Source organism: Macrobrachium nipponense, chromosome 17, assembly GCF_015104395.2.
Source record: "Macrobrachium nipponense isolate FS-2020 chromosome 17, ASM1510439v2, whole genome shotgun sequence".
In the NCBI taxonomy this organism is placed as follows: Eukaryota; Metazoa; Arthropoda; class Malacostraca; order Decapoda; family Palaemonidae; genus Macrobrachium; species Macrobrachium nipponense.
In genome coordinates, this window is record NC_087210.1 from 82,537,641 (window position 1) to 82,564,820 (window position 27,180).

The window sequence follows — 27,180 nt, forward strand, 5'->3', positions numbered from 1 at the left end:
TTTTATGTCTAATAGTACTAGCTGTTAGTGAATAGTAAGGTAGAAAGCATTGTTTGAGTTGACTTCTTTATACTTACTGCCAGTTTCAGCAGAGATTAGGTTGCTTAGTATGGCATCAGTGCCTCTTTTGAAATTTTCATCACTGCTAAATTTACTTTATTCTCTCGATTAGCAAACCAGATATTATGATTTTGTTAATGTATTACAGTTTTAGTCCATTATAGTTACCATATGAATAATGGGGATTGACAGCTGTCATATGATCTTGGATCTGCCCACTTTTGTGCAGGTGCTACAGACTGATTTCCATTTTCTGTCGTTCTGTTTAAGAAGAAATGACACATCTGGAACAATTTATTGTTCATAAAAAATGTTATAATAATTATAAGTGGAATTTCAATGGAATGGAGATGTCTAAACTCAGCCAAAGTGATGGATGCTTGTTCATGGTCTAGTAGAATACTTAAATGAATTGAACAAAATGTGATAAAAATAGTTTCTTTAATTTCTCGAGGTAATGATTTTACTGGATAATGTTTTGTAACTTCCCAGATAAGAGTCTGTAGTACTAGAAATCATTTGAAAATGTCATAATAGAAATAGTTTTATAATTTGTAAAAATGCATTATCTACATTACTGTGAATCTTTCATGCTGTGGTATTCATCTTTACATTTTAATTTTTGTAGTCCTGTGAATAAGCTATATTATGAAAAGCTCCTGGATCTCTTTTCAGTGTATTTCTGTACTTATTTTATTGTTTGCATATTTTTAGGGTTCTCAGTCAGTCCTTTTTGTGCTACGGAATTGGAGAAGCTGAGCATCGGTATGGCTATTTTCTGGCTAATGACAATGGAACTTTGAAAAATGAAGTTTATATCGACCCTTGTTTAGCCAAAGGTGTTACACACAACATAACTACAGATGAGCTGAATGGTCCATGTACTCGTACAGATGAATCTAAACCTGTCCTGATGGGAGCTAGTCAAGTGAAATGGCGCAAACTTAAGAAAATCTTTAAAAATTATAAAGCGAGTGAAGCAGAACATAACAGTGATATGACCGAATATGTGGACAGTGTAAACAATGAAATGAATAGCAATAATGATCCTAAAATATCAGACATCATAGTTACCAAAGGTTCCAGTAATCCTCCATTATGTAATGATAAAATGAAAAGATTGTTCGATTTGAATTTATGCAAGGAAACTTTTACCTATGGTGACTGCTTTAATTCTGAGTCTGTCCCTCCAGTATTTGGTGATTTAGTGGTAAGTTTTTTGTTGTTGTATTATTTCATATGTTGAAAGAACATTCCTGTAGGTTTTTAATAACTAACATTTTCAGTTTTATATTTAGCAACAAAACTTATCTTACCAAACAAAAAAGACAACAGGCCTTTTTACTAGTTGGTGGTTAGGTATATGTACCTAACTGGAGTTGAAGTAAATTGTCAGTAAATTGGGTTCAGTCGACCCCGCCTATTCGCCGATTTTTCAATGGACTGTATATACCCATTACTCGCAGAAAATTTGCTTATTTGCAGCATTTTCCACTGAGAAATATTCACAAATGACTGTATTTAAATATCATTTTCATGATTAAATGCACTTTTTGTGATAAAACTAGTAAAAAACTCAGGTAGAAGCATTTTTAGAGTTTTTTATGTGTTTTAACTATCAAAATGGGGGGGGGGGGGGGGGGGGGGGTTCCCATCCCATGTGAATACGGGGCGTCTAGTGTACTCTATTTAGCATTAAATATATTTGAATGTATAGTAAAGTGAGTTGGAAAAAAAATAAAGATTATAATGTATGTACTGCAATTACAGTGATTCATGTCCAATCCCTTTAGAATAGGATAATACCCCATAAACATTGTGTTAAAAAATGACACTGGATACTAATAAGGTTTGAAGGTCATTTGACACTGTATGAAAGATGAGTTCTTTAATTGCAAACTTTTTATTTTCAGGCCTTTTCTGGTTTGTTTGAGCAGCTAATGAAAGCACTAGGTTTTAAACCAGGATCAAGTCTAAAGGAGTTTGAAACAGCAGTGTTTGAAGTTTGTTCATTAAATGCAGATGACCTCTACAAAAGATTTCCAGGTGGGTGAAATTATTAGTAATCCAAGTTTCTCCTTTAATTGCAAAAAATTAAAATACAACTGGAAAAACATTTAACAAATAGCAGTATGCTTTTATGCCTGTGTAGTAGTGTGTATTACACTTCATCTTATCTATAAATCTCAAATATTCGTATCAGTTGCAGTTCTAGTAATTGTACAGTTTGTTTTTCAGGAAGCTATAATGAATCCCCATAAATAAATAAATAGATATGACATTATTTTTACCAACAGGTCCTTATATAATAATTTTTTTTTTTTTTACTTTCAGATGTAGACCGAGTTTTAGTAGAGGATCTGTGCTTTGATGCTATGTATATATACAACCTGATGACTGTTGGTCTTGGCATTGATAGTTCAGAATGGAAACTGATACAGTTTACTGATGAGGTAAGGCTTTCAATGATAACACTGTATTGAGAGTATACTGAAAGAATTTTGGCACTGACTTATGTTTTACTGATTTTAGTATCTCATGAGTTATTCAAATTGTGAATTTTATTATGGTTTTACCGCAAAGTTTTAAGGTCACAAGTTAGTAAACAGTTTGCATTTGCATTAAATACTACTTTTAATGTATGACACTTACCTGGCAGGTATATATATAGCTATATTCTCTGTTCCACCTGGCAGAAATTTTCAAAACTCGCGGCAAACGCTAGTAACCTATTAGTAGTTCAGGCAACCACCACCCCGTTACCGTGGCGCCAGCGCTAGGAACCGTTCCCAATTGGGCCAGATTTTCTCTGCCAGCCGAACCGGCAACATTGTTGGTGGTTCCCTGCTAGGATTTTCATTCTCGTTGCTGACTTTTCATGGATCTTTGGTATTGTACTCGGAAACGTTAACTTGGCATTCGCTTTGGATTGTTCTTTAAAGATGTCTGATACTGGAAGTATGTTTAGAGTTTGTGTAAAAGAGGGGTGTAAGGTAAGGTTGCCGAAAGCTTCGGTCGACCCTCATACCATTTGTAAGAAGTGTAGAGAGAATGTGTGTACTTGGGAGAATAGGTGTTTTGAATGTGAGAATTTATCAGAGAAGGAGTGGAAGATATTTATGAAATATGTTGAAAGGCTTGAGAAAGATCGTGTAAGGAGATCTGTTTCTCGTAGTGAGAAGTCGAATTCTTCTAGTAAAAGGAGTGAATGTATTTCCTCTCCAGCTCCTTCTAACGTAGAATTGGTAGTTCCTTCTCCCCAGGTATCTCCTGCGCCCGCTGCTGTATCGGAGGAGGCGAACGATACACAAATTGTGAAGGTGTTCGCTGCCCTTGCGTCCATGGGCGACCAGATACAGCGACTTACGGATAAAGTTAGTGCTTTTGATGTCAGTGAAAGTGTAGTGGAGGGGGCGTCTGATCGTCTCTCTCGTGCTCCTAGACCTAGACCTCTGTCAAGCTCCCAGACCCAAGGGAGAAGGCATGTCGACAGTCGAAGGGAGGCGAGAGAGGTTTTGTCGCGGTCAGGCGTCCCTTCGAACAGTCCTGTTGTAAGTTCCCAGGCTGTTGCAGTTCGCCGCAGAAAAGGCGTAACTGGGAAGTGTGCGTCCTCGGATGGTTCGACTTCCGAGCGGGAACGTCGGTATGCAGTTGTGTCTCGCCCCCTCAAGAGGACTTTCAGGACATCGACCGCTCTCGAGAGACATGCTCAAGATCGTGAGGCTTGGAGTAGTCCTGAGGTGTTGTCCTCTTCGGAAGACGGGGACGCAGTTCCGATCAAGAGGAAGAGGATTTTTCGTACTAAAGAGGACTTAGTACGGCCTTCTCGTCCTTGGATTTCGATGAGAGACTCTCCTCCATCTTCTTGTTTATCTTCACCTCGTTTATCTCCGTCGGGTAGAGTACAAGATCGCTCTCCGTTACGTCGCAGTCCCGCTCGTAATCCTCCTCCTTCGTCCTCTGCCATTCAGGATGATAGTACGAAGGGTTTCTTAAGGGAAATGCAGTCTAAGCTGGCAGTTCTTGTGAAGTCTTGGGATGCGCCTGTGCAGGCATCTTCGAGGCGGAAGGACGATTTCCTTCCCGTTAAGTCTTCTAAGAGGGAAGACAAGGACGCGTTCGCCGAGTACGCAGGACGCACTGCCGCTACGAGGACAGGCGATCGCTTGGTTATTCAGGACGCAGAACGCAGGAAGAAGAAAATGGTTTCGGAAGAAGCAGGACGCAAACGTCAGGACTCGGGATCAATTGTGGACGCAAGACGCAGGCGACAGGAAGCAGGATGTGTCTACGATGGACGCAGGACGCAGGCGGCAGGACATCGAGAGGTGGCAGGACGCCGATTCTTCGTTAGCCGCAGGACGCAGGCGGCAGGACGTTATTCCGTCAGCGAAGCGTCAACACGACAGTGATTTGCAAGACATTTCTTCAGCAGAAGAGGAATTGGAATTAGTTGAGGAAAAGAATACGGAACCTTCTTCAGATTATAAGGTTCTGACTTCACGTCTTCTTTCTATTTTTGAAGGGGAATTCAAACCGACAGCTCCTTTATCTCCCTTATCACAGTTTTCCAAGACTAGGACTCCAAAGAAGTCCTCTTTCCTTAAGATGACTCTGTCAATTTCGGCGAAGAAGGCCCTTCAACATGAATGACTGGATGAAGGATAAGAAAGAAGCGGGAAAATACTCTTTTGCTTTTCCACCAGCTAAATTAGCATCGAAGTCAGGAGTATGGTACGCTACTGGAGAAAGTCTAGGCCTGGGAGTACCTGCCTCCTCCCAGGGGGACTTCTCCAGTATAGTAGACAGCTCACGCAGACAGGCGTTACAGTCTGCTAAGGTCTGGTGGACTTCGTCCGAGTTTGACCATCTTTTTAAAGGGATTTTTAGGACTTTCGAAGTCTTCAATTTCCTAGATTGGTCTTTGGGAGCACTGGCGAACTCCCTAGAAGAAGAGGATTCGCAGGATATAGAAACAGCTAAGAGCATTATGTCCTGCATGGACAAGGCTCTGAGAGACGGAACGAATGAACTGGCTTCTTTGTTCACAGCAGGAGTACTAAAGAAGAGATCGCTGTTGTGTTCTTTCGCTTCAAAAGGAGTTTCTAACTCTCAGAAATCGGAGTTGCTGTTCTCTCCCCTTTCGAAACAGCTGTTTCCTTCAGAGGGCCCTTTCGAGGCAGAACATTCGCTCGACCCTCCTTTAGGGGTAAGAGAGTACCCACTAAAAGAGGAGCCAAGACCACCTCTAAAGAATGAGATATCAGTCCTCCAGACGACAGTGGGAGCCAGACTTCAAGGTTTTTAGGAAGTTTGGCAGAACATGAAGGCAGATCCCTGGGCTGTCAACGTAGCTCGGGAAGGGTACAAGATTCCTTTCTTGAAGAGACCTCCTCTCGCAACATCTCCGAGAGCCCTCGGGGCAAATTACAACGATTTAGTGAAGAAAGCGGCTCTGTGGGAGCAAGTAGCTTCCATGCTAGAGAAAGGAGCCATAGAGCCTGTTCTGGATCACGAATCTCCGGGATTTTACAACCGGTTGTTCCTGGTTGCAAAGTCATCGGGAGGTTGGAGGCCAGTTCTGGATGTAAGTCAACTGAATCTTTTCGTAGAAAAGACCAAGTTCACTATGGAGACGAACGATTCAGTACTGGCAGCGGTACGTCCAGGGGACTGGATGGTGACCCTGGACTTACAAGACGCATACTTTCATATTCCGATTCATCCAGGAAGCAGGAAGTATTTAAGGTTTGTGATTCAGGACAGGGTCTTTCAGTTCAAGGCCCTGTGCTTCGGCCTTTGCACAGCCCCCCAGGTGTTCACGAGGATGATGTCCAATGTGGCGAGATGGTTGCATTTAAGAGGGATCAGAGTGTCTTTTTATCTGGACGACTGGTTGATAAGATCCCAATCAAGAAGTCAATGTCTGGAGGACTTTAATCAAACATTGAATTTAGCAAAAGACCTAGGTCTGGTGGTAAACATGGGAAAGTCTCAATTGAATCCCCAACAACAGATAGTTTATTTGGGGATTCAGATATCGTCAGTGACTTTTCGGGCTTTTCCGTCCCCCGAAAGGCAAGCCCTATGCATTCGGAAGGTGCAGGACTTTCTAAAGAAAGACCGATGCTCAGCAAGAGAGTGGATGAGTCTACTGGGCACACTCTCTTCGCTAGAGAGGTTCATTTCTTTAGGAAGGCTGCACATGAGACCTCTACAGTTTTTCCTGAAGGATTCATGGCCAAGAAAATTGCAACCGGATTCCTTCCAGTTTCTAATTCCTGCCGAAGTGAAGGAGGAATTAAAGTGGTGGCTAACTCCAGGCAGGTTAGCAAGAGGGATGTCGCTTCAGCAGAAGAGCCCAGACCTCGTCTTGTATTCCGACGCATCGGACGCGGGTTGGGGAGCGACATTAGGCCCTCAAGAGGTGTCGGGACTTTGGAGCAAGGAAGAAACAAGTTGGCACATAAACAGGAAGGAACTGATGGCAATTTTCTTGGCCTTGAAGCACTTCAGAGAGTTGATTCGAGACAAGACAGTGCAGGTCAACTCGGACAACACCACGGCTCTGGCATACATCCGCAAACAAGGAGGGACTCATTCTTTTCCCCTTTACAAGCTGGCAAAGGAAGTTCTGCTTTGGGCGGAAGAGGAAAGGGTTGTGCTGCTCACCAGGTTTATACAAGGAGAGAAAAATATGAGTGCGGACCTGTTGAGCAGAAGAGAACAACTTCTCTCGACGGAGTGGACGTTGCACATGGAGGTTTGCCAGAGCCTGTGGAAGTTGTGGGGCCGTCCGGTAGTAGATCTGTTTGCGACAGCCAGAACAAAAAGGTTACCAACCTATTGCTCTCCGGTTCCAGATCAGGAAGCAGTGGCGGTCGACGCATTCCTGATGGATTGGACAACTTAGATGTGTACGCTTTTCCTCCGTTCAAGGTACTGGGGAAAGTTATGAAGAAGTTCAGGGAGAGCCAAGGAACGAGGATGACCTTAATAGCCCCGTTTTGGCCGGCCCAAAGTTGGTTCACAGAGGTACTGGAATGGACAATAGATACGCCAAGGACTCTTCCTCTAAGAGTAGATTTACTCAGACAACCCCACTTCGACAGTTTCACAAGAATACCCTCGCTCTGGGTCTGACTGCGTTCAGACTATCGAAAGTCTTGTCAGAGCGAGGGGATATTCTAGAGAGGTGGCCAGTGCAGTGGCTAGAGCCAGAAGAACCTCCACAATCACAGTATATCAGTCGAAGTGGGAGAATTTCCGGAAGTGGTGTAAGAACAGGAAAGTGTCTTCATCCAGTACCTCTGTGACCCAAATCGCAGATTTCCTTCTATACTTGAGGAAGGAATTGGGTTTGTCAGTTTCGACAATCAAAGGTTATAAAAGTATGCTAACCTCAGTGTTTAGACACAGAGATCTAGACATCTCGAATAACTTAGACCTTAGAGATCTGATTAGGTCATTTGGTACAAAGAAACAACCCCAATGCAGGCCACCTGCTTGGAACCTCGATGTGGTCTGGAAGTATTTAACTTCTAGCAAATTCGAGCCTTTAGAGAATCCTCTCTGAGAGATGTTGCTAAGAAAACTATCTTTTTAGTAGCTTTGGCAACCGCTAAAAGAGCTAGTGAGCTTCAGGCCATATCGAAGAAGGTGGGATGGAGACATGGCAACGCAGTGTGTTCATTCCAAGAAGGTTTCTTGGCCAAGAATGAGAATCCAGTTAATCCTTGGCCAAGATCCTTTGAAGTTTTGGGTCTGTCTGAGTTAGTGGGTCACGAGCAAGAAAGAGTTCTCTGCCCAGTGAGAGCATTGCGTTTTTATATGGAAAGAACAAGAGATATCAGAGGGAATTCTGATGCTCTGTGGTGTTCAGTTAAAGACCCCAGTAGACCCATGACGAAGAACGCTCTAGCCTTCTTCATGAGAGAGTTGATTAGAGAAGCTCATATGTTGTGTCAAGAGCAGAGCTTTGGTATTTTGAAAGTGAAGGCTCATGAAGTCAGGGCAGTTGCGACTTCATTAGCTTTTAAAAAGAATTTAGCCCTCAAGGAAATTATTGAATCCACATATTGGAGAACTAATTCAATTTTGCGTCTCATTATCTTAGGGATATTCAGACAAACCTTTGATAATTGTCAGACGCTAGGTCCATACGTGTCCTCTGGTACAGTATTGGGCAAAGGAGTTACTACCCATAACCTTCTTTTAAGCTAGTTGATTTTATTAGGTGATGGTGTTTGTGTTTTTGGTCGTCTGAGAAAAGTGTTCGGTACTTTTATCAGTCTTGTTAGTATTATCTTGTGATGGTGTGTGTAGTTCAGGTAAATGATCTATTACTAGCTTGAATGCCGTGGCATAAGAGGGCTGTACGGTTCTGTCAACACATTGGTCACGTCCAGTTGTCAGTTCCAATCTTAGCTTCTTCAACATACAGGACACTTCCTTGTTGAGAGCTCCTAAGGTTTAAGCAGGCTTAGAGGCAGGACCTATGAAGTCAGCTACCTTAGCAGGTAAGGAACCTAGAGTTTTAATAATATTTTAATAATATTTTTATACTCTAATAATGTTGCTGTCTTTGACCCACCTCCAAATGTGTCAATCGGCTATATATATACCTGCCAGGTAAGTGTCATACATTAAAATGAAGTTTTATGTTAAAGTTTAATGTATACTTACCTGGCAGGTATATATATAATTAATTCCCACCCTCCTCCCCTCAGGAGACAGGGTTCAGAGAAAATCTGGCCCAATTGGGAACGGTTCCTAGCGCTAGCGCCACGGTAACGGGGTGGTGGTTGCCTGAACTACTAATAGGTTACTAGCGTTTGCCACGAGTTTTGAAAATTTCTGCCAGGTGGAACAGAGAATATAGCTATATATATACCTGCCAGGTAAGTATACATTAAACTTTGTTTTAACATAAAAACTTCATATTGTTTTTTTACAGGGACTCATATATTTCTTCATTATTGTTGTTTCTTTCTCAGACATCAACAGAGAATGTAGCCTAGTACTTTGTTTGAATGACTTAAAAAGAGAATGTAGTCTAGAACTTTGTTTGAATGACTTAGAAAGTAACTGGAAAAACCATTTAAGTAGAAAGTACTTGAAACTCACATACCCTCTTCAATGCCTAAGAGAAAATATCTTTGCCAACCTTATCTTGGCAGTTGTTCTAATCCACAAGAAACTTTATAGGCTACATAAAAAGTGAGGTTCCTAGTTCAGATAAACATCAGGACTCATGGGATGCATGTTAGTGAGACTGCCCTCTTTCAGACAAAAGACTGATGAACCTAGAACATTTGAAGAATGGAATACAGGCATATATATGATTAATGGATGTGTATGGAAAATGTTCTTATGTATACTACAGTTTGTTTGCACAGTTTATACTACAGTTTGTTTGCACAGTTTTGAACTTGTTAAACTTGACTGCTAATAAAAAAAAAACCAGTCTTGTTTTTTACCATAGTCTAATGAACTCTCATGGGGGAAGAAAGCTGCTAGTCAGAGGTTTCATGAGACAGAATTCATAAAATGACAAAGTTCAGATTGCAGATCTGATCTTCATAGTGGGGTTACCTCATAAGAATAACGACATAGTGGAAGATGAAAGCATCATATGTTAGGGCTATTAAATCTAGTCATCTTTATAGTACATATACGTCCCAAGATTGGATGTATCACACAGTTACAAGGTAATTTAAGCTGGAAAGGAAAAGTCATAGTTGGATAGAATTCCATTTTCAATCTTAGCCTTGTGAGCCATTTCATTCTGAGTGACGCCTTTCCTGATGAAAAATGGCTTGTGTCCTCGAAGGTATTATCAAGTTAAAGCATTTTTTGTAGATAAGAATTGTAAATAGAACAAAGTAAAGATAAGGAAGTTCCAACTTGTGAATGAGACTAAAAATAAATGGATGCATAGTACAAAGCATCAGTAATGCAGGTGGGACTGAAGGAGCACTACGAGGAACTTCTTGCCTCATCTACAGTGTTCTGTGCAAGCTACACTGTAAGAGGTACTCTCCTGTTGTACCTCCTATTTTATGTACATTATTTATAAAAATACATTTTAATATTTATTTTTACTTTTCCTTTATCATTCTTCTCCAACCTGTTTTCAAGCTGTTGAAATCCCGAACTGCTGAGTGATTATTGTATAAATTATGATAAATCCTTAGAGAAGCTCGTTGAGAAATGGTAATATTTTTTGTCCTTTGCAGATCAATAATACTGCAGTAGAATGGCCTATGGGTTTTATGATGAATCGTACAACAGCGTTTCCTGCAGTTATACCTGTAAAACCTCTGAGTACTCCTGTATTTAGTCTTCTTTTGATACTTTTTGGATCCTTTCTGATAAGTGGCATCTTGTTCTGCTGGCACTCCTACAAGATAAAGCACCATAGCACTTCTTACCAAAGGTGTGACCTTCACCAAGCTTAAACATTAGCTATTCTGATGTACAGCAGTTCCTGTGATAAGTGTATGTTGTTAGTGTGTGCCTTAAATTTTCACTTCAGTTTCTATTTAATAGACTGTGATGGAGGTTAATAAGGTTGAGAAGTTTTATTTTTAAATCTACAAGTTTCCAAGTTAGTAAAGAATTTTATGGTAATATAATTTTTTTTTCTGCTGAAAGCAGTACTGTGAGTACGTATATATAAGTTGGTGGAATGAGTTAGTGCTAGTGTATACTGTAGTTTTTAATTTATGAAAGTTGGTCTGGTCAAACTACTAAATAATAATAATTACATAGATGCAATTTTTAGTAATAAAATTTGTACACGTGACTTTTTAGATGTCCTATTTTGTTAAGAGCCACATAAAAAAATTTTCTTGAAATTAATTAATGGATTGATGTATAACCAGAGTACTATTTCAAGCTGTTGTGCATATTTGGTTTTGGGAGTTATCAATATGTAAATTTATGTGATACTAAAAAGGTCTGTACTGAAATTCATAATTTGCTGATATGGAAAGGTGGTACATTCATTGTTTTATGTTTTTGAATTTGCCAAGTTTCTGAATATAAAAAAATTACACCATTATCAATAAGAGTACATATCGAATACTTGAGGCCCACTTTTTGTTGTAAGTAACTGAAATATAAGGCACGTAATTAGACTTCTTTTCTTGGTGTAAGGGCAGTGTGATAATTGTTTGCCGCTATGAATTAAAAATTTTCATGTGATAATGGGTCAAAAAGTTTTGAAGAGATCCAATCTAAGATATGCCATTTGTCCTCGTGAATTATACATGAGATGGTATTTAACTGTGTAAAAACAGTAGTAAAGTAGTGCTATTTGATCAGAAACCCAATTCCATTCAATGCTTTATAGTAGTAGTAGTTTTGATTTATGCTGTCATGGTTTAAATGTATTTTTGCCATCCTGTACTTAACTATTACACCAAAAATTCCAAAAACATTTCTCATAAGAGAATAAAAGGTTCAGAGCTGAATATATACAAAATATAAGATTATAAAATAATCATGCTCAAGAAAAGCTTGAATTTATGCTAACAAATTATTTTTGTATTTTTATGATAGCTTTATGTTGGTACATATGTAGATTTTATTTTGTTTATGCTCTTATGGATATAATATGCATACATTTATACAGCATATACACATATATTTTTGTAAATCATATTTAAAGTTCTTAGGTATTTCTGATTTGGTAGCAGAATCTCTTCTTAACTGAATGTTACGAAAAACAATGGTCTTTTATGTCAGTGGTCTACTGAGTTAACTATAGGGTATTTTGGAAACTGAATCATGAGCTAGTAGATAATGCTTTGCTTTTGCTTCAGAAGAGAAGATTAGGGATTTGGTTTAATGAAAGTTTTACCTCATGTCAGTGGCTGGTGGGAATATAGGCAATGCTGTTCTTTGTTGTATAAGTTCCTTTTTGAAGAGACTAGAAAATCATTCATTTATTGTTTTAATTTAAGTAATAATTCCATATTTGATTCTTTTCTCAACTTCAGCTACATTATCTTTTCAGGAGCATGACCAACTTGGTTTTGTCACACGTCTTAATCATTGACACAGACACACACCGTCTAGTTCCTGTCCAAACAAGTAGCCATGTTTACAAGTCAGTTGAAACAATTGTACCACAGATAATCTAAGTATATTCCACTGTTACACATATTGGAAGTGCAGGATTAACTGCAATGCACCCTTTTCTGTGATCTGGCTTTAGTTTTCCTCAGACATAAATGCTGTATTTTAAGAAACAAATGTACTGTAACTAGAGAGAGAACAAAATCCTTACTTGATCTTCACCTCTTCATTGGCTGACTGCCATATTCTTGTATACCTTTGTATCTTTTATTATTGTTGACTCGGCTGGACTTATGCCAACAAAGGCTCATGTTGTTGGAGCAGCCTGTAACTTCCCCCTTTAACATACAGTACTGTATATCACTCATTCAAATAGGAGAGATTATTAACTCCTGTTATAGCTGTGTAAATATGGGAGTAATGTTATTTCACTGTGAGACAAAGTAATGAACTTTTCCTAAAGAAAATAACATATAGTACTTTACAGTTACGTCCAAGTTTTATTCTCCTTCAGTCATTTGTTTCATAAGGCAATAGGCCCATTTTTTCTATTTTGGATTACTTTCCAGTTCTAAATACTAGAGACCTGAAAATGATTACTGTTTTTGGGAAATTTTCTATTACTTATTTAGTTTGAACGTTTAAGAGCAGATATCTTAAATGTTGTAATATCTGCATTTAATATTATAAACTGACCTCTTCCTTTGTTCCAAAATTAGTACTATTAGATTTTTCATCTAGTCGTGTATTTTAAAGCCAAGAATGTTCTAATATACTACCATATCAAAGTAATTAAGTTATGACAGAGAAATTCTACCTAATAAATTTGTTTACTCCTTTAATTTTGATTTGGAACAGTATGTATTAGAACAGTACATAGCAGAAATACTAAACTGTATGGATATGTTGCAAGATATAATGTGAAGATCACTAATCCTTTATTTCTGAATTCTAGTTGGTCAGTGGGATGGAAAACAAACACATTACCTCATAGTGTAAGCTATTTGCATATGCAAGCAAATTTCATGCCCATCTATTCACATACAGAAAAGAAAGATCATTAGGCTTAAATAGATTAGCACAGGTGCATAAGGTCTCTTAGGTTCCTGATAGTTAGCTGAATTGTATTTTATGGTTGGAATGACACATCTGCTGCAAGCGCTTGGTATGGTGATAGGTTAAGGCTTACCTTTGTAACAGCAACTATAATGTCAATCAATATTGTGCAGACTGGTTCTGCAAAGAAACAATGTGAAAACAAAACTTTCACAAGAGTCAATAGTACAAGGAGACAAGTTGTGCACAAACAAGAGTAGTGCATGTACACAGGAAAATATGTATTAACTTTTGCAGTGGAAAATGCAATCCAGGGGATGAACTGTCCAGATAATGGCTTGGACCATAATTGCCCCACTTAATTAGCACTATGCAGCAATACCTCGATTATCATAGAATGATAACCAGCCTGGAGGTGAACCAAGTCTGTAATCAAAATGATTCCACAGAAGTCTGATAGTTCTGTACTAGGGTCAGACCTAAATTAACCGGAATTACAAGAGAAAAGTACAAATTACTGATTAGGGACTGTCCATGTGATGGGGGATATTGTAGATTGTAGTGCTTGGTCTTAGAGCGATGCAAGACCGGTTCCTCCTACAGAGAGAACACTTAAGAAATTCTGGAAAATGCCCCAGAATGGCCTAGTTGCCCCAGTGCTTGGCAGGTATGCCAAAAGCCTATAAACCAGTCAACCAGGGTAGAGACTCCTGATCCTCTTTAAAGGCCTCTATAGAAGAGGATGGAAAGGACATGAGGGAAGAACTCAATACAAAAGGAAGAAAATGTAAGCCCCTTTCCCTTTCCCATTTGGTTATCATTTCATCAACCTCCTCCTGCAATGATGAAGACCCAAAAAAACAACAGCCAAAGCAGTGACTGCAAGGAAAGGGATCTTGGCCAAGTCCAAAGAATATTTGAGGAAGAAGTCCAAGTTTGTTTTAGGTTGACCAACAACCACCTAGAAACTGTAGAACAGAATCTTTGATTGTTAAAGGGGTCTGACAACCAAGCTGGAAGAGATCACGTTTGTATGTCCACAATCACCATCCCAGAAGTCAAAAAGGGAGTACAGAGACTCCTACTCTCTGAACACCTTTCAAGTACCAGCCAGAACCGCTTTGACCAGTAATTGGTTTGCCATTCCAGTATTGCCATAACCTACACATGCTTTAGTACTGACAGCTCCTTCAACTACCCACCTGATGACAGCTGGACCTGCTTCCTTAACCTGGCTGCTCTTATACCTGCCCAATCAGTGGTGCTCAGCTGTGCTACATACCCTGCCCTGTGACTAGATTGTGACCAGATAACTGCCTCTGGAGCCACTCCCTAATTTCCAAAGGTATAGATGATTTGCTTTGTCACTACATATCATGAGAATTTTTGTGATGATGTCTGTTCTTATTCACCAAGTGATTCTTTATTCTATTGCTGTTTTTTAGACAGCTATGCTTGCTGCACTCACATCTCTATCTCTCACTACTGCTTTTGCTATTGCTTCTATGACTGGTACGTATGCTGTTCCTCTGCACCAGTAACTGGTCCTGCTGGTTTCATTATTACTACTGCACTGTTGTCTGGTCCTGCCATTCTTCTTGTTCTTGCTGCATTGATGTCCTTGCCTGCTACTCATGCTCTTCTGGCAGCTTCTTTGACCTCCAGTGCTGCTGTCTATGATTTTTTTTAGCATTGATGAAGGTCCTGTTGCACCAGTAGCTGATCCTGCTGTTCCACTACACTGATTACCAGGCTCACTATTCCTGCTGTTTGTAACAATGGGCACTGATGTTTAATTGATAACCATTCCTCCAGGTCCTGCCACTCCTGCAGATGCTGTGGTTCTAAAGAAAAGTTCAGCTCATGTTGTCATTGTCCATGGATAGGCCTGCCTGCTGTTCCAACAGCTGTTGCTTCAGTTCTTCATGCATATGTAATTCCTGTTGTCCCCGTTGTTCTCAAAGCCTCACCTGTCCTTCCCCATACAACTCTTGTTCTGCATACTACTGTAATTGCAATTGTTGCTTCATCTGTAACTGCACTTGCAGCTCTTAGATTGCCCACTATTCCAGTGTTGGTTACTTCACCTGTTTGTGCACCCTTAGCTATTGAGTTGCCTTCTGTATTGGAGGGAAGCACCTCTCCTATATCTGCATATTCAATCTTTCTATTGCTTGCCATTCATGATAAGCATGCTTATCATAAACAGAAAACTGGAAAACTGTACATTTGTATGCACCATTTTACCTATTCCTATAATTGTATTTTTGTGGAAATAAGTTTCCTTTATTCATTGTATTTATTCTTTGAAACTAAAAACCAGTGCATTAACCATATTCTTAATTTTTTCTTCATATTTTGAAATTCAAAGAGTAATGACAACTGTTTCCTATGCTATCATACACAAAATTAGATGCATTTTTGACTTGTTGGAACTATAATGCAACATCACTGTCATGCAAGAATTAGCACCCTAATTGGTACAGAACTGCTTGCACAATTATGTTAGTGGCTGTTTTCCACAGAATGTACTATTAAAAAAAAATTGCTATCTACTTGGTACCTCCAGTTTCCTGTCAGCAAATGGAAAACCAGTGTAAATTCTTTGTTATTATGCAATGTTACCATTACAGCCTTTTTGACAATTAATTTTTTACAAATCTGTATACATCGTGCATCAAGAACTGATTCTCTTTCTTAGTTCCAGTGCATACTGAGAATCACATGAATTTTTTGTGAAGGTGTATAGAAACAAGGCAACATCATTGATGGCTCACTGATGAAATACACCATTGTGTTTTGCTGTTGCTAATAAAAGTGAAGTACCTAGCTGAAAAAATAGTGCTTGGTTTTAAAAGAATAAAAAAAAAATTCCACTACTACGTACTTCCAAGTAAACTCGTGTGTTTGCATCAACTGGTAATAATTAGATGACATTTTTAGTGATCCCAAATTACTTTCAACAAGAGATGGTAAGATTTTACCCAGCATTTTGAACATAAGGCTAGGTACACCCCACAGTTTAGATGTCCTTCTGTAATAAGACTACTACATGGTCTTTTTTTGTATTCACATCGGAAAGAGTTCATCAAGTTGTGCCTATTCTATTTTTTATTTAAATTTAACTTTTGTTAAACTACAGATTAGTACTTTTGTGTTCATGGTCATCAGTCATCTCCACAAGTAAAAGACAGAGATGAGCTGCTCTGATGCTGATTAAATCTATTGGTGTTCTCATGAACAGCATGACAAACAAATTTTTGTATGAACATGAAATCCCAACTAAAGAAGAATTATTTTGGGTCAACAGATAAAAGATGAAGGTACAGTAGAGTATGTCAAGTTTTTTTTTTAAAGTGTATAAGAAGACTACTTTGGGAATAACTGACTAACCTGGTTTGCTTAGCTAATGTTATTCACAATTGAAAGTGAATGAGTGTAGAGGATTAAAGGGTAAATGTGTTACTGACAACAAGTGTTTGTGTATAACTGCTGCAAAAAAATGATATACTACTGATAGCTTCGGAAAAATATTGGCCATAATTTCAATTATGTAAAAATATAATGATTAGCATACTGCCTTGAAGGAAATGGCAATAAAGTGCAATAATAACAAAACGTGCACACCATACTACAGTAGTACATTGGGATCATTGTTTAAATCAAGAACTACAGCATAGCTGAGAGGCACCTGTTCAACCATGGGCTTCAAGAGATGAGAAACTATACACAAAACATAAGAGTACATTACATACACATAAACTGTAAAAATAAAATGCCATAAATTTTTCTTACTTTGGCTAAAGATGAATGCAATTGTACTGTTCTTGAGATGGTGGCTAAGTATTATCATTTAGCTGTCTACCCAATGAGCATCTGCATAAAAGATAATATATGATGTCCTTCATTCACATAGGCTTTAAAAACTTCATTCATTCAATTAGTGTATTCTATTATTACAACAAGACATATTACAGTAAAAGGACTTCTTCCAAGTGACCAAAGTACGTAAAATTATCATTAATGGCAATATTGTACTGCATAATCGTTCTGTTTGACTGTGTACAGATTTGAAAGTTGCTCACTGTTCTGAGGAGAACAAGAACTATTTTGTAAAAATCAAAATGTCAAAAGTATAAATAACAGCATCCTGTGGCTTTAAGTATTATAATAACATTCATTTAGTAGTTTAGCCAGACCATTGACAAATTCTCCACTTGCATATGGGTGACTTAAAGGACTAGGTTTTGAATGAGGGATAAAAACAGGAACCAGATGATGTTAAAGAAGTTAGGCAGTAAATTAGTCCTAAGAAAAGAGGAAATGGATGAAAAGCAAAATACACAAGCTGCAAATAACCACTCATGGCACACTGTGGGAGGTACCCCATGGAGATTATAATTCAAAGAAATTCATTTAAAACAATAAGAGTACGTATTCTTTTTCTCTAATAATCTTAATGAATGCTTTAATTATGAAATTTTCTTGCCAGTTTTTTTGTATTTCATGTACTATATCATTGATTCTGGTATCATTTAGTGAAAATTTAAAGATTAACTAAAATTATTACAAAGGTATAAAGTTATAAGGCTCTGTTGTGAAAATATTCTGCCATAATTTCAGAATCTTATTTTGATCATTTCCTCCTTCCAGGGTTATTGCTGATCACATTGACCAAGAACTTCATAGATTCATATAGCAGCTTACGCTGGTGATCATTCAAATGTGATATATTCTCAGGAAAGGAAGAAATATGTGCTTAACTCACAATGATTTCCATACCATTATACCTTCCAGATACATTAAGTATTGAATGTCCATGACAAATGCCTATCAATACTGTATTGAATTCATTTACTTATGTTAGTTTTACTAAAATTTACCTTAGAGTGCCAAATAGTGTTTAAGAATATGAATATTTTATGTGTAATATTTTTTTTTACACATCAGCTTTATTGTATCTAAACCCACACTGTACTGTGAAGATATTCTACAAAACTTTTCAACCTACATAAAGCCTCTGATAACCAGAAGTACTGTATCATATGTACTGTATTTTGTAGCTAATACAATGTATTTTTATATATGTAGTCCAATATTACAGGATTGGATGGTAAGTGGTGGCCTACCATACAAAAAAAAAATAATGTAAATATTATCTTTACATCAAGTTAATATACTATTACACTACACATACACAATGTATGCTTTGCCAGCATGTAGAAAATATAACAAGACCCTCAGAAAATAGAAATGCTGGCAAATGTGGTGGATCCCCTGATGCTCCAGAACAACTAAGTATTTTGGGTACCAATTAAACACACTAATATGTCACTTCTTGTACTGCTGAAAGTTAAAAGTGTGAAAAGTACTTTTGAATAGAAGAAAACGTATAAACAGACACATGCACTAAATTGTGCGCAAATAAATGTTGTTTCTATTAGAATCTTGTATTCACAGTCAGAATCTTAGGAACCTACACTGGTTGGATGTGTCTAACTTTATTTTGAGGTGCAATAATTCATATCTATGAGTATGTATACTAATTTCGGATGGAAGTACAATGCATTTTGGATAATGACAAGAGCCTATTAATGTAACTTAAAGATCAGGGAATAGCGTTGTAGTGTAACAATTCCAATCCTGTTATTAAGCTTATTTAACACAAATTGTGTAGTGGTTCCAAAATTGAACAATTATTGTTATAGGTCACGATTTTTCTTAAAACAATATTATCCCTATTCTTAAGTACAATTCTCATGTAATGATTAATACCTAATTTTTAGCATTTTAATAATGATATTCCAGTCCAGTGTACTTTCATGTAAGTAAATAGTATCTCATTTAAACATAATTTTCCAGTCTATAACAATTGGGAAACAGGTTGTAAGAAATAATGTAAAATAAAACCTGTAAAATACATGTAAATCTTTACTGTTGTATCTTATATACCATTAAAGGTTCAACAAAACCTAGCTCCTATCTGCTAATGATGACAACACACTGAAATCTCTGGTGATAGATTTACATTCTGTATGTGTAAAAAAAGTAACGATGGTGTACCACAGGATGAAAGGAAAAATGTCTAAAGGCACTTGTGAGGCATGCCCTTCCAGTAGAGAAAAACAGTGTCACCTCCAATTTGCCAAATGTATTAATTAGCTATATTAATAAGCTGTCTCAAGCCTTTAATTTTCCATCTCATCTGCAAAGTATGGAGAGTATTTTTCAGTTGCAAGATAAAACTAGGGAATCTGGAAGAAATTGTTTAGAACTCTTTTAATGGTAAAACTTCGTTTAGATTAAGATAAGGCTTTCACTTTTTTTTAAATTATAGTTTTGTAAAATCTTTCAGGTGACAGACCTTTCTTCATCAAATATTTTTTTTCCTATCTTCCTTCAACCTATTTTCAGCAAAATGTCCTCCTGGTAGTATAAGAGAAATTCCCTTTCAAAGCTCGATTTTATAAAATTAAGTAAAACATGGAAATATTTAAATACTTCAATCGAGTTTCCTGTACAGTATATAGTGTTGTATAAAACTATCAGCTACGACCGGTAGCGCTTCAATTGCTCCCCAGATGCAGTAGAGTGTGCATCGTACACCTCAGGAAAGCACTGCCAGACGCACAATCCATGGGTAACTTTAATCTTAAGTAAAATATAAACTTATTAAAGCCAGAGGGTTGTAATTTGGCATGTTTGATGATTGGTGGGTGGATGATCAACATACCAATTTGCAGCCCTCTAGCCACAGTAGTTTTTAAGACCTGATGGCAAACGAAAAAAAAAAGTGCAGACGGACAGACAACACCAGCGCAATAGTTTTCATTTATAGAAAACTAAAAAGACAGACTCGTAATAGCCCCATTTAGTGCTGATTTTCTTATAAACTTTTGGAATTTCTAGATTTCAACAGCACTACAATTTACATTTTATAAAGCAAATGAGCAAAACAAGTTTGACTTTGCCCTTTGCCCTTGATATATTATTTACGCTCTTAACCAGTCACATCTGGGGTTAGTGCCAGTAGTGTACCTCATGCGGTGCACTGTAGGCATTACTTAAGGTTCTTTGCAGCGTGCCTTCAGCACCTAGCTGTAACCCCTATCACTTCTTTTACTGTACCTCTTTCTATAGTCTCTTTTTCAGATTACCTTCCACCCTCTCCTAATGCCTGATTCATAGTGCTACTAAAAGGTTTTACTCCTGTTAAACCTTTCAAACCTTTTACTGTCAATTTCCATTTCAGCGCTGAATGACCACATAGGTCCCAGCGCATGGCCTTTGGCCTAGGTTCTATATTCTATAGTATACAATTTTACGGTTACATTACGGAAGTTGCTGCATAGCCTTGGCAATGAATATTCGTGCTGTAAATTTTATGACAGCATTTAACAAAATAGCATTATGATTTACGATACCTGATAATGCCAGAACAAGATAAATGAATTTTAATTCAAGACACGGTGAGAGCCATCGCCTATTGTCCTAATCAAATACTGGTTTAACACCTAATTGACACTTTACAAGTAAAATGAAGTCTGTGAATCGTAAATTTGCACAAGAGTTCACATCCTTTACAAGAGAATTCTCGAGAATTTGACATTACAAATCTGCAACTGGATTGCTTAAACACCCATGCTATATATTTCCCGTAGGGGTTAGTGCCGCCGGTGCACCTTACATAGTGCACTGTAGGCACTACTTAAGGTTCTTTGCAATGCCCCTTCGGCTCCTATTTGCAACCCCTTTCGTTCCCTTTACTGTACCTCCGTTTATATTTTCGTCTCCCATCTTATTTCCACCCTCTCCTAACAATTGTATTAGTGTAATACTACGAGGTTACACCTTTTAAAAACCTTTTACTCTTAATTTCCCTTTCAGCGCTAAAAGACCTAATGACACATTATAAAACTCGCAACAAAATACGCGGGACAGAGAACTCTGTGTTATGCAACTAAGTATGCATCTCTTCTCTTCATGGCTGGCAGTGTTGCCAAAGCGCGGAGAAACTACCAAAAGTGCGGAGAAGATTCGAGGAGGAGTCATTGAATGTAGAGCTGCGGACTGCACTCCTCATGTATGCGGCGCTGTAGGTCCGCATATATATTTATGCTTTTAAAACTTTTTTTCCATTTATAAAAATGATTGAAATTATATAATATTTTCTGAAAATACCAATATTTTTGAAAAATGAACCATTTTCACTAGTCTCGAGTGTTCATGCGCCAATATCAGATAGGTACGATCATACGATTGTCAAGAACCGATTTTGACAACAGCAGATAACGTAACCTAAACGTGTCTTACAATGCATTCATTCTTTAGGTCCAGCTATCTTCAATTTGCCTTTGTAATTATATATATATATATACGTACTAGGAACTGTATCTAATTCACAATCCGGAATTCTCTTGATCTTGTGAAAAAATTAAATAACATTGTACTAAACCCTAGCGATATTTTTGTCAGTTTTGATGTATGTTCTTTGTTTACAAAAGTCCCTATTGACTCTGTGCTAGAATATTTAAGTAATGAACTTGTACTGCATGAATTGCCTATGTCCGTTAGTCACATAATTTCCTTAATTAAGTTATGTATTTGTGATTGCAGATTTATTTTTAATGCAGAATATTACCAACAAATATTTGGTATGGCCATGGGTAACCCTTTATCACCTCTCCTTTCAAACTTATATATGGAATTTTTTGAGAGACAACACCTCCCGAGTATCACACTTATCCCCGTAAAATGGTACCGATATGTCGATGATATCTTAGTAGTCTTACCTAGTGGTATTGATATAAATGATTTACTGTCCTAAATTGAATAATTTAGTGCCACCCATAAAATTCACTGTTGAAATTGAAAATAACAATGTCATCCCTTTCCTAGATGTATTAATACATAGAGAATCTTTCCAATGCAAATTCAGTATTTATAGAAAACCCACAAATAATTTAACATATGTACATTTTTATTCTGGCCACCATCTTAATATTAAAATTTAAATTTTTTCTTCTATGTTCCTATGCGCTTTACGTATCACGAGTCCACAATATCTGGACCAAGAAATAGAATACATAAAAAAGATAGGAAACGATCTCTGCTACCCACCTCATTTAATTGATTTATGTTATCAAAAAGCTCACAAAAAGTTTTATAATGTTGCTATTAATGAAAAAGAAATGCCTAAAAAATGTACTTAGCTTACCTTATTTTCGTGGATTTGAAACCATAAAATCAATATTTAAATCGTTTAATGTTAATGTAGTGTTCTCTTATAACAATACCATTAAAGATATGGTAATTAAGAATAGTCTCGTAATATATATATATATATATATATATATATATATATATATATATATATATATATATATATAGATATATATATATATATACACATTACGTAACTTTAATGATAGTCAAATTTAGAATCGAACGAGACACGCGGACAGTGTTCAGCCTTGAAGCTGATTTATTACATTCGATAATATATATATATATATATATATATATATATATATATATATATATATATATATATATCTATATCGAATGTAATAAATCAGCTTCAAGGCTGAACACTGTCCGCGTGTCTCGTTCGATTCTAAATTTGACTATCATTAAAGTTACGTAATGTTTCAGAAGATATGAAGCAACTGAATTTCGGTAACTTGATCAAATATTTTCAAAAAGCAAATGTTGTTTTATTTACATTCTTTTGACACTTGAAAGATCATATTCTCAAAAACATTCTCTTCTAAAAAAAAAGAACAAACAAATAAAGGTCTCTTGACGGTGTGTTAGACCTACGGTCTTAATGGTTCTCACTACCACGCTCCCTCAGATGACGTAGGTGCGCAGAAGAGGCTTAAAATTGGGGAGCTGTCTGGCTGACCTGTTATATCTGGACCGTGAAATCTAAATTTGACCATCATTAAAGTTACGTAATGTTTCAGAAGATATAAACCCAACTCATATACTGGTAAAGATACGGTTAATATAATATAAGCAGGGTGACTATTTAGTCTAGTTAGTGTAGTAAAATAACATTGCTTGGCACTTAACACTACAACTCCCGGTGCGGAGCTAGTTTCTCGGTGATGTGCGGACTTCGCGGCAACCCTGATGGCTGGACAGAAAGGCCTCAGTGCACCAATGTCTGCGAAATTGATCATTCCACTCCTGTGTTGTGCAAAATCTGGTCCGAAAGGAAAAACGAATATGTATGTCTTGATAAAGTTGAATTGTGTAAGGCTCCTCGCCCAAACCATGCAAAGGGTAACGTGTGTTTGATTATAATAAAATTAACAACTCGAAAAATTGTTTAGTACTTGAATATTTTTCAAGCTCAACGATGAAGTCTTACATTAAAAGATACGGCGACGTTGAACCCTCCTGTAGAAGGTAACATACTCTCCTGTAGGCTGCCACAAACCGTTCTGTATGAGATCAGGAACCTTCCTGTAGGAGGTCAACAGACAGGGCTCTTTAAATCACTCAAATATGGCGAACAGACATAATTGAGAAACTGCTTAAGCTTCTTTAGACCTATTTGTTTTGTAGTGTTTTTACGTTGCATGGAACCAGTGGTTATTCAACAACGGGACCAACGGCTTTATGTGACTTCTGAACCACTTTGAGAGTGAACTACTGTCACCAGAAATACACATCTCTTACTCCTCAATGGAATTCCTGAGAATCGAACTCGCGGCCACCGAGGTGGCACGCCAACACCATACCGACCACACCACTGAGGCACTTTTAGACCAATTTGAACCTAGAACAAATTATAAGTCAGGCGAGAGAACATTTGTACATTTTGCACCTAGACTGTACATAAAACCGCCTGAAGTGAAGATCATACAAAAAGAAAGCAAATTTAAAAAAGAACCCCCCATTCTGCATGGGGTTTGATAATGACGAGAAACGACTAAAAAGATAAGTATAAAATATAAGAAGCACCTTATTTTGAAAACGTGCAAGGGCCCGCCAGAGAGGGAATAATCCCTGTGGAGGGTTGTAGTACATACTACCAAAACAAGTGAACTCTATATTATAATTTTAATAGGCTACAGACTTAGCGCATGCGACGATACTTGTAAACAAACGTATGTGTAATATGTATATATCCATTTCGCGTGCGACTGTACATGTAAACAAACGTATGTGTAATGTGTAGCTATATATCCATTTCGCGTGCGACGATGCTTGTAAACAAACGTATGTGTAATGATGTGTATATATCCATTTCGCGTGCGACGATACATGTAAACAAATGTATGTGTAACGTGTATATATCCATTTCAACCTTTACAGCCCCGCAAAGTTGTCGCCACCGATGACGATATTACGTAATTTAGGGTTCAAATTACTCTTCGGGTCTGGCTGAACAAACTGGCGTCTTTTTTATCGCCACGAAAGAATGAGTCGAGATCTCGTGTTACTGGGTACCAATATACGAGAGATCATATACACGCTCACGCTTCCATCTTCACTGGAGTAAGTGACGAAGTGACAACGCCACCACCGCACAATTCCGAGAGCTGATTCTGATCACTCAAATTACATTTTGGTTGCTTGGAGTCCGGTCTAGCACTTTCCTTGCAAAAGGTGACGAGGATAAGAAGTTTGTATGTTTCGTCATGATGATTGTTCAGCTTTGAGAGAGAGAGAGAGAGAGAGAGAGAGAGAGAGAAGAGAGAGAGAGAGAGAGGCGGTGGTCTACCTGCATATTTCTACACTGTTTCGCCGTGTTTAGTACTAGCCCGTCGAGGGTCAAAATGTCCCTGAAGTAGCACCAAGGGTTGTTGTTGTTAGAGATTAAGCTGGCCTTATGCCAGCGTCGGGGATCAAATGTGGTAAAATGCACTTAGAGACATTTGACCCCCGACGGACTAGTACTAAACACGGCGAAACAGTGTAGAAACACGCAGGTAGACCGCCTACTAAAAGTAGCACCGACTATAATGCCATTCAGCGATGAAAAGGAAATTGACAGTATAGAGGTCTGAGAGTTGGTAACAGGAGAAAAACCTCAAAGCAACTGCACTGGGAAACCTTTTTTTTTTTTTGGAGATGGTGGAAAGTCAGATGGAAGAAAGAGAATATGAACGGAGATACAGTAGAGGAAATGAGAGAGGCTGCAGCTAGGACATCCAGAAGAATGCAGCCACCATTTCAGTATTTCAAGAAGCTGTAGACGTGGGAGGTCAATGTTACAATAAAGTTAAATGATAAAAAGGCTTACCAATATATTCTTCGTTCACAACCTCAACACGTCATCAAGATAAAACAAAGACTTGATACGAATACATGGCTTGATGGGGGTTCGTATGAATTGAAACAAAATCATTGAAAGGTTTAACGACTCGGATAAAATACTTATTCTCAGCCAGATAAGGGCACATTTCAGAATCGATTTTCCTTGTCACGAATACTCTTAATTCCGCACCACATCCTCAAGGGAGGCGAGACATTATTGTTTCAGACGCCTTGGAAAATGTAGGTTGTATAAAATATAGCTCTTGATATGTTTCCATCCAACTTATAAAAACATTAAACCATAACACTGAAAGTGTTGCGTTAGTCACCATGCAATCTACTATTAGAGTGCACGGTAATTCTTAAAACCGACTTCTCGCGATTTTTTTTTAGAATTTCGGGTTGATTGGTTTAATTTCTGCTGCGGCAAGGTTAAAGTTATCTTTTGAGAATGCATAATAAACATTATCTATATAATGTTTAAGTTCCTATAATTCCCTTTCCCGCCGGCATTATATTCGACAACTATAAACTCTGATGACAGTCTCTCTCTCTCTCTCTCTCTCTCTCTCTCTCTCTCTCTGCATAAATGACAGTCCGTTTCCGATCGGTATCAAATCTCGAGAACCTTAAAAACTCTCTCAAGGAAAAAAAAAAAACTCAAGAACAAAAACACGAACAAAACTCTAGAAAAAAAACTCGAGAAAAACTAGAAAAACAACAAAACTCAAGCAAAATAATCGAGAAAAAAAAACTCTAGAAAACAAAAATCGAACAAAACGGTAGAAAAAACGAGAAAAAATTGAAAAAGAATCAAAACTCAAAAAAAAGAAAAAAAACAACGAAAAAAAAAAAAACTACACAAAAGCAATCCTCAAATCGAGACGATTAATATCAGCGAGGACGAACGAGTAGTACTAGAGATTACACATTCTCCGTTACTAATCCCGTCAGCGCTCTACCGCGCCATGCCTCAGAAGCTGAACAAAGTAATGACTTGCGAAAGTTCTTGCTCCTTTTGAGGGGCTGCTTTCCTGGGGGAGGACAAGCATTCAGGAGTGATGTTCGTCGCTTGACGGGATCGTACTACAATACAGCTTTAGGGAGTTTTAGTAGCATTCTCTCGTAGACTTATCCTATGTATCTTCCCAAGACGAATGCCTCTGGGGAAAGCCAGGACACAGGATCTAGTTGGAGAGAGAGAGAGAGAGAGAGAGAGAGAGAGAGAGAGAGAGAGAGAGAGCTTAAGGGAGTTACAGTAGCATTCTCGTATGTCCAGGCTGTAGACTTATCCATTGCATCTTCCCAAGAAGAATGCCTCTGGGGAAAGTCAGGATCTAGTTGAGAGAGAGAGAGAGAGAGAGATTATGTTCACAAAAATTTAAAAGGTAGACAAACCTCCTCTTTAGATAAATTGAACCCCGACAAACACACACACACGCACATTATACAGGGTGTCCATAAAGTCCCAGTACCATTCTGAGTAATAAATACTTGTAATGGTATACTGGGACTTTATGGATACCCTATAATGTATATATATATATATATAGTATATACATATATATATATATACTATATATAATATATATATATATATATATATACTATATATATATATATATATGGGCACCCTGTATATATATATATATATATATATATATATATATATTATATAATATATATATATATATATATATATATACA

General features: G+C 37.6%; 1 protein-coding gene across 4 annotated transcripts in view; it reads left to right on the forward strand.

Annotated features, from left to right (window-relative positions):
• LOC135196375 (ectonucleoside triphosphate diphosphohydrolase 3-like) overlaps positions 1–19,135 on the forward strand; it is a 44,248-nt gene extending 25,113 nt beyond the window's left edge. For 3 of the 4 annotated variants that reach the window (XM_064223164.1, XM_064223163.1, XM_064223166.1), the window contains 5 exons: positions 775–1,270; positions 1,974–2,106; positions 2,395–2,513; positions 10,299–10,498; positions 12,083–12,634. In XM_064223164.1, the coding sequence (XP_064079234.1) occupies positions 775–1,270; positions 1,974–2,106; positions 2,395–2,513; positions 10,299–10,498; positions 12,083–12,209 (1,075 nt within the window). In that variant the 3' untranslated portion in view covers positions 12,210–12,634. Of the gene's footprint in view, positions 1–774; positions 1,271–1,973; positions 2,107–2,394; positions 2,514–10,298; positions 10,499–12,082; positions 12,635–17,853 lie in introns of those variants that run through there. The other variant, XM_064223165.1, reaches the window with a different exon arrangement.
• Positions 19,136–27,180: the final 8,045 nt, after the last annotated feature.